The 7,723-nt window shown below is 52.4% G+C and overlaps 3 protein-coding genes across 3 annotated transcripts; 2 read left to right on the plus strand and 1 right to left on the minus strand.

Annotated features, from left to right (window-relative positions):
* The first annotated feature begins 448 nt into the window (after positions 1 to 448).
* On the plus strand, positions 449 to 2,786 carry LOC112881390 (3-dehydrosphinganine reductase TSC10A-like). The gene is made up of 3 exons (XM_025946054.1): positions 449 to 1,537; positions 1,655 to 1,802; positions 2,259 to 2,786. Exons 1-3 carry the CDS (start codon positions 1,007 to 1,009, stop codon positions 2,558 to 2,560), a joined length of 981 nt encoding a protein of 326 aa, XP_025801839.1. The 5' UTR covers positions 449 to 1,006; the 3' UTR covers positions 2,561 to 2,786.
* Positions 2,787 to 3,107: 321 nt separating this feature from the next.
* On the plus strand, positions 3,108 to 5,968 carry LOC112881372 (pentatricopeptide repeat-containing protein OTP51, chloroplastic). The gene is made up of 2 exons (XM_025946031.1): positions 3,108 to 3,714; positions 3,900 to 5,968. Exons 1-2 carry the CDS (start codon positions 3,220 to 3,222, stop codon positions 5,772 to 5,774), a joined length of 2,370 nt encoding a protein of 789 aa, XP_025801816.1. The 5' UTR covers positions 3,108 to 3,219; the 3' UTR covers positions 5,775 to 5,968.
* A 38-nt stretch (positions 5,969 to 6,006) lies between these two features.
* Positions 6,007 to 7,208, minus strand: LOC112881399. Its single transcript, XM_025946065.1, has 2 exons — positions 6,774 to 7,208; positions 6,007 to 6,608 (listed from the first exon to the last, which is right to left on the minus strand). Exons 1-2 carry the CDS (start codon positions 7,011 to 7,013, stop codon positions 6,198 to 6,200), a joined length of 651 nt encoding a protein of 216 aa, XP_025801850.1. The 5' UTR covers positions 7,014 to 7,208; the 3' UTR covers positions 6,007 to 6,197.
* Positions 7,209 to 7,723: the final 515 nt, after the last annotated feature.

Here is a 7,723-nt window from a genome sequence, read left to right on the forward strand (position 1 = left end):
TGTTAGCATATAAATATTGGGACGGTTTAATATACAGCCTGTATAGATAGGCTGTGGTTTAAGTAGTTCCATAGTAACTATACAATTCTTTAATTTGTACATAGGGAAAGGATGTAATATAAGTTGTACAATAACCACAACTTGTATAATGATAGATGAGTAGTCTCGTAGCCTTAAGATTGATCAAGGAGATAGCTCTTTAGTGAAAGAATGACCTATTACTATCACCTCACTCTTCTCTCACAAGCTCACTGCGTAAGTGGTATTGTACGAGACAATATATGAAATTGCTTGCCTATATCATGTACTTGTAAGTCCTTATGAGGAAGTACAATACGTCGTAGTCATTTCCATTGATTACAATCGGTGAATCAAATTTCAGCGTGAAAGCAGTTCAAAAAGAAAAGTCAATGCTAAAGGGCAGTGGTTTGGTTCTTAGACTTATAAAATTTTTATTACATTCTTCACTTGGAGTACACTCATAAAACCTCCTGTTTGCAGAGTACGAGAAAAACCACCAAATTAGTGTGACCATAGTAATTAATTTGAACAAGGCTGAAAAAGACGTACCGTGTCTGACCAGTAAAAAGCGAAATTGCACGAATTTGCGAGATGAGCTTTAAATTTTCGCTGACAAAGCAAGGCAAAAGGGCATAACCTATCTGGCTATCTGCAAACTTCGAAACTTTCCATCCAACATGGAACCGTCGCCCGGTCGTGATCGGCCAGCTCCAGATTCTCCGTTCCCCGCCGGCCTGCCTCCTCCTACTTGGCAGGCGCGACCGCGCAGAGTCCAGGCGAGTGTGCCCCGCTGCTCCCGTCCCTCCTTTCAACGCCACGGTCTCGCCGTCCTTCCCAGATCTGACCACCTCGTCGCATCCCGCCGGGTCCACTCCGACGGCCGCCCCGTCGCCTTCTTTAACCCCGCCACCCCGATCCAGCCCCGCACTCCACCACCGTCCCGGCAAGTTCAGCGCTAGCACCAGCCAACAGACCTCCCGCCGCCATGGCCGCGGCGCTCCTCCTCCTGCTGGTCCCGCCCGTCGGCCTCCTGGCCGCGCTCGCCTTCCTGGCGCGCCCCCGCGCCGCGCGCGTCCCGCTCAAGGGCCGCCACGTACTCATCACGGGCGGGTCCAGCGGCATCGGCCTCGCCATGGCCACGGCCGCGGCGCGGGAGGGCGCGCGGGTCTCCATCCTGGCCCGCAACCTCGCCCGCCTCGAGGAGGCGCGCGCCGCCATCCAGCGCGAGTCCGGCCGCGGCGACGTCGGCGTCCTCGCGGCCGACGTGCGGGACGCGGACGCCGTGGCGCGCGCGCTTCGGGAGGCCGGGCCCGTCGACGTCCTGGTCTGCAACCACGGCGTGTTCGTGCCGGAGGAGCTCGAGCGGCAGGACATGGAGGAGATCAAGTGGATGGTGGACATCAACCTCATGGGCACCTTCCACCTCATCAAGGCCGCGCTCCCTGCCATGAAGGCGCGCACCCGCGAGACGCGCCTCCCTGGGTCCATCGCGATCATGTCCTCGCAGGCCGGTCAGGTAGATGATGTTCACCCCGATTCTTCGGTGCTTCGTCCACCTTGCAGCTAAGGCGTTCGATGTAATGCTGCGTGCTTGGGTGATTAATCCCATTGTCTGTAAACATCTTTGCTGCAGGTTGGTATCTATGGGTACACTGCGTACTCAGCGAGCAAGTTTGCGCTTCGGGGATTGGGGGAGGCGCTGCAGCATGAGGTCATTACGGACAACATTCATGTCTCGCTAATCTTCCCTCCTGACACTGAGACTCCGGGTTTGGAAGAGGGTATGTGTTGCTTATGAACTGGCCAATTGCGTATTGATTTTAGTTCAACTCTGCTTTAGTAGCCACTAACAAGTGAGGCCATCAAATGCCTGAGTTACCCTCTTCTATTTGCACTGAAACTTTTGAACTTGGCATCCTTTAAAATTTCAAAGCTATATATGATGAATATATTGGCTATCACTCACTCCAGCACCTGATGAAAGCTATTGATTGGTTTAGCACTTACACTTGCTTGCAAATTAGTACACTGAAAATCATAGACCAAAAATTGTTGCTATTACTCTCTAATTTGCTTCATTGAGCATATGTTCAATAGTATCATTTTCACGAGTGCACCAGCAAAAATTGGAATGAAGGGAGAACATTTTTCACTATACCTGGCATCCCTCATGTTCTGAAGACACCCTCTGCACTTTTTGTTACTGGATGCTGAACTTGTTCTTTGTCTGGTTCCAGAGCATAAGAGGAGGCCAGAATTGACGAACATCATTGCGGGTTCATCTGGTGGAATGAAGGCCAATGATGTTGCAAAGAAGGCTCTGGACGGCATCAAATCGGGGAAGTTTATTGTCCCCTGCAACTTTGAGGGCGCAATGTTGGCCGTAGCCACTGCTGGTTTATCCCCGCAGAGCTCCCCGGTAATGGCATTCCTAGAGGTGATTGGCGCTGGACTCATGCGGTTTGCAGCGCTTTGTTTCCAGTGGAATTGGTTTTCTACCATAGAGAGCTACTATGCCAAGAACAAGAAGCGCGAGTGAGAACACAATAAAACGTGACACACCCGGATAGTGTTTTTGTTGAGTTCATCGGAGTCGAAAGATTAACAAATAAATTGTATTGTGTGGTAACCTGATTTGAATCTCATGTAACGGGTATGCGGAGTAGCTGTAGTTCTGCTTCTCAGTTTTACGTTTACATCATGTGTACAATGTAGATTTCAGCAAAACAATGAAATAAAGGCTCAAATTTCGTGGATTTGTGATTTGACCTGCTTGCAAAGTGAACTTTCTCTTCTTCAAATCCCAGTTTTGGAAGACTGTTGCCATCTGCACTTTAGTGGCATGTTTTCGTTAATTTATTTTATCTAAATTCCCGCAAACATTTGGCCTGTTTTGGGGCAAATCACATGGGCGTCAGCCGTGCTATTCAAAGGTGAAAAAGGAAATATAAAGATTGGACGAATTTGGATGGATTGTCGTAAAATTTTGCAAAAATGGAAATGCCACTGGCCGTGACACTGACAGTGACAAATCTTTTCATTATGAAGCGTCCAGATGGAGAGTGACGGACAAGATTGCACGGACTCCTGGAGGGACCAATCCAATGTTACTCCCTCGTTCCGCGGAAAGATTAGGCTGCTGCGTGCAGCGGTGACTGGTGAGCAGCAAAGCTTCCGGTGCTCGCCGTCGATTCGTTAATGGCCTCGGCCTCTCCCTGCGCCTGCGGCGCTCCATCCCCGTCGCTGCGATGCCCTCTCGCACTGTCGCTCCCCTTCGCCTCCTTTCCTCCCGCCGTTCGGCTCGCCGCCCCGCCGCTTCTCCCGCGCCGCCTCGCCATCTCGCGCCCAAGGGCCGCGTCGGCGCTGGAGGCCCTCGTGCAGGAGTCAGACGACGAGGGCGACGAAGCGGAGGAGGAGGTCGGGGCGGGCCTGTTCCAGGGCGAGGCGTGGGCGGCGGCGGCCGAAGAGAGGGACGCGGTGAGGTCCCCCGAACTGCAGGTGTTCGAGCTCGAGGAGCTGCCGGAGCAGTGGAGACGGTCGAGGATCGCCTGGCTCTGCAAGGAGCTCCCCGCCTACAAGCACTCCACCTTCACCCGCATCCTCAACGCCCAGCGCAAGTGGATCACCCAGGACGACGCCACCTACATCGCCGTCCACTGCCTCCGCATCCGCAACAACGACGCCGCGTTCCGGGTCAGTATTCAGTGCTTCAAGCTGCTACCTCCCTCCCATTTCGATCAACTGCCCCTTACTCTTGATATATAAATGTATGCTTAAGAGTTACAGTTCTTGCTCACGGACTGTTCGACGAATTGACATAGTTGTGAAGACAGAGAAGCTTGACATATGGATGATTCGATAATTGCTTTCACTTTCAGGTGTACAGCTGGATGGTACGGCAGCACTGGTACCGCTTCAACTTTGCGCTAGCGACAAGGGTGTCCGATTGCCTAGCCAGAGAAGGCAAGGTTGAGAAGTGCCGAGAGGTGTTCGATGCGATGGTGAAGCAAGGCCGAGTGCCTGCCGAATCCACCTTCCACATATTGGTCGTTGCATATCTCAGCGTGCCAGGGGGGCGTTGTCTTGAGGAGGCATGCACCATCTACAACCAGATGATACAGATGGGTGGCTACAAGCCTCGCCTTAACCTGCACAATTCAGTGTTCCGTGCACTTGTGAGCAAGACAGGAGGCACGGCGAAGCACAATCTCAAGCAGGCTGAGTTTGTTTATCACAATATAGTCACGAGCAATCTTGCAGTGCACAAGGATGTTTTTGTGGGGCTTATCTGGATTCACAGCTATCAAGATGTCATTGATAGAGACAGGATCGAAGCTCTTAGGGATGAGATGAAGCGAGCGGGGTGTGAGGAGACTACTGATGTGCTGGTGTCACTGATGAGGGCCTTCTCCAAGGAAGGTGATATTAAAGAAACAGAGGCAACATGGTATAGGCTTCTTCAGAGTGGTTGTGAGCTCCCTGCTCAGGCTTATATCTGCCGAATGGAGCTTTATGCACGCACTGGTGAGCCTATGAAATCCCTTGAAATATTCAAGGAAATGAAAGGTCGGAATGTACCTCCCAATGTTGCATCGTATCATAAGATAATTGAGATAATGACAAAAGCTAGAGAGATAGATACCGCAGAAAAACTCATGGATGAGTTTGTTGAAAGCCATATGAAACATCTGATGCCAGCATTTATTAACATGATGTATATGTATCTAGATCTTGATATGCATGAAAAATTGGAGCAGACATTCACAAAATGCCTTGGCCGGTGTCGTCCAAATAGAATTTTGTACACCATCTATCTGGAGTCATTGGTGAGGATTGGAAATATTGCTAAAGCCGAGGAGATCTTTGGTGAAATGCATAAAAATGGGACCATAGGTACTAATGCCAAGTCTTGCAACATCATGCTTAGAGGGTATCTTTCCGCAGAGGACTATCAGAAAGCTGAAAGCATTTATGATTTAATGTGTAAAAAAAAGTATGATGTACCAGTGGACTCTTTCGAAAAACTTCAAAGTGGTCTCCTCACTAGCAAGAAAGTTGTCAAGCCGCCAAAACCTGTGAGCATGAAGTTGGATGAAGAGCAGCGTGAGATTTTGATCGGTTTGCTACTTGGAGGCACTCAAATAGAATCTCATGCACGGAAAGGGGTTCACATCGTCAACTTTAAGTTCCAAGAAGATTATAATTCTCATTCAGTTCTAAGGGCACACATTCATGAACGTTTCTTTGAATGGCTTCCTTCAGCATGCAGATCACTCAATGATGACAGTGAGATCCCTTATCAATTTTCATCCATACCCCATGCACATTTTGGTTTCTTTGCAGATCAGTTCTTTCTGAAAGGCCAGCCAGTTCTCCCAAAGCTTGTCCATCGATGGTTATCCCCACGTGTTCTGGCATATTGGTTCATGTTTGGGGGCTTCAGACTCCAATCAGGTGATATTGTTCTTAAGGTCAGTGGTGGGAACGTTGATGGTGTTGAAAGAATTGTGAACTCCTTGCAAACACAGTCTTTAACATGCAAAGTGAAGAGGAAAGGGAGATTCTTTTGGATAGGTTTTCAGGGAAGCAATGCCGACTCGTTCTGGAAAATAATTGAACCTTATGTATTGGACAGTTTTACGGGTTCTATGATGCAGGAAAGCCATAGCATCGGTTCAGATGGCTCGCGAGATAGTGATACCGATTATGAGGATGATACGCAGAGGTATAATACAGAAAAAACTGAACAGTGAGGACAGACAGTGTATGTTCACAAGTATTGTAGGCTCTACAGTATATTGGTCATGCATGGTTTCCTACTAACACCAATTGCCCAGATTGATCTGTCACCTATCCGTCTGGTCCTCTGTGGTTGTAGCGCTGTACTCTAGACAGTTCTAGGCAGAAATATTTATATTCCGATTTGCACATGTGTTCAGTTTTGCTCTCCACTCGCTGTTGGTTTCCATGATTTCCAGCAGGAAATACATCATTTTCAGAAAGCCTCTGACGACATCATATTCTAACATACCACTACCTGATTCCCTAGATCTTAACAATTCTACTGATTCACATTCACCTGCACTCACCCAGAATTATTTTTCATGTAAAGATGAATGAACAAAGCAATCCTAGCCAACAACTATAACCTGTGCTAATCCTAGCCAACTACCTCCCTACAGATCTCCATGCAAGAGCCTGGTCAGCAAGCTTGTCAGGAGCTGATCCCTCCTCTCGGCCCTGGCCTCCTCCCTCATCCTCCTTTGCTCCTCGCGCTCCATCCACGCCCGCTCCAGCACCAGCCGCTCCCGCTCCATCCGCTGCATCGACTGCCGCCACTGCTCCTCGAAGAAGAGACGCTCCCGCGCGTGCCGCTCCATCGTCTCGTGCCGCTGCACGTCCAGGCGGAGCTGCTGCTCGAAGAAGTCCCGCAGCAGGCCGCGGACCTTCCTCCTCCGCTCATCGTCGCCGTCGTCGTCGGTTTCGCCGTCGCCGGCCGGCCTTCTCTGCTTCCTTTTCGCAGGAGCTCGCCCCGGTTCGGACCCAGGGGCCTGGCTCTGCATGTTCGCACTGATGATCCTTCTCCCCTGGTGAAAACGACTCATTGGTTACACGACGGACATTGAGCCGTTGAGGGCGCCAGTGCTGTTGCTATTCTACGGCAGCCTCGAACGGAGCCATGGCGTCGATCATGCTTCGGTAGCAGAGCATGACGTGGAATGCAGAAGAAGAGGAGACGAGGGACGACCGACCTTGCTGCCGCGGCCGACGGAGCTCTCCGTCCTAAGCTTGCGCTGCCCGGTGCTGAGGGAGGGATGCAGCCAGCGGTGGTAGTGGCCCCGCGCTGTTGCCGGCGCTTCGGCGGAGACGCCGCGTTCCAGCCGCGCGCGACGACGGGCTGTCTTCCTCGTCCGGTCGTCCCCCCGAGCGCCCCCGCTGCGGCAGCAGCACCCACCCTCTCCTCCAGCTCCCCGCGCGCCGTCAGATTTCATGTTCCCAGGTGTGGCGCGAGTACATAAAGGAGACGCGTACGTGCTGGTGAATGTGGAAGGCGAGACCGCGTCGGGTGGGGCTGGGGGGCCGCCCGCGCGCGCGCGCGCGCTGAAAGCACCCGGAGTAGTCAGACAGCCGCCTGCATGCCGCAGGACGCCAGCGCTAGCGGCCGTCGGGTTCTTCCCGTGCCTCCCATCGTCTCGTCTCTCTGACGCCTCGCGACCTCCTCGGCGCATCCAAATTCACCGTTTCACACGCCGCCACGCCTTGGGTGTGACGTGTGAACGGCTTTGCCGCCGTCCACACGGGCAGCGCAGCGCGCCACGTCATCCCCGACCCCCGTGGTCGCCCGACACGCTGATTCGGAATGGAATGCCGATGGGAGATCTCGCGACTTGCAGTTTCTTTTCGCCTCTTTTCTTTTTCAGCCGTGGCAGCTCGCGACAATTGACCCGTGACCTCTCCTCGTCCAGCACGGCTCGGGGGAGTCAGCCGGTCGGTCAATGCTTCCGCCGCGCGCCTTCGCACGACAGCGATGACGCGCACGCGCGAGCCTGACCGGACCGTCGGTCCCTCCGTCGCCGTCGGTCGGAACGCGCCGCCCGGCCGTTTTTTTCCCCTTTGTTTTTGAGCCTTTTCACCGTGTCCCCAACCCCAAGGGAGCAAGGAGGACGAGCGTCACGATGAGGCGTGCTTGGTGTCCGCGGGT

Source organism: Panicum hallii, chromosome 1 (genome assembly GCF_002211085.1).
Source record: "Panicum hallii strain FIL2 chromosome 1, PHallii_v3.1, whole genome shotgun sequence".
Lineage (NCBI taxonomy): Eukaryota > Viridiplantae > Streptophyta > Magnoliopsida > Poales > Poaceae > Panicum > Panicum hallii.

Coding starts and splice junctions, on each gene's coding strand:
- LOC112881372 (XM_025946031.1), top strand. CDS start 3,220: ATGGCCTCGGCCTCTCCCTGCGCCTGCGGCGCTCCATCCCCGTCGCTG. Junction 3,715..3,899: donor ACAACGACGCCGCGTTCCGG/GTCAGTATTCAG, acceptor TTTCACTTTCAG/GTGTACAGCTGGATGGTACG.
- LOC112881390 (XM_025946054.1), top strand. CDS start 1,007: ATGGCCGCGGCGCTCCTCCTCCTGCTGGTCCCGCCCGTCGGCCTCCTG. Junction 1,538..1,654: donor TGTCCTCGCAGGCCGGTCAG/GTAGATGATGTT, acceptor TCTTTGCTGCAG/GTTGGTATCTATGGGTACAC. Junction 1,803..2,258: donor GACTCCGGGTTTGGAAGAGG/GTATGTGTTGCT, acceptor GTCTGGTTCCAG/AGCATAAGAGGAGGCCAGAA.
- LOC112881399 (XM_025946065.1), bottom strand. CDS start 7,013: ATGAAATCTGACGGCGCGCGGGGAGCTGGAGGAGAGGGTGGGTGCTGC. Junction 6,609..6,773: donor CCGTCGGCCGCGGCAGCAAG/GTCGGTCGTCCC, acceptor CGTTTTCACCAG/GGGAGAAGGATCATCAGTGC.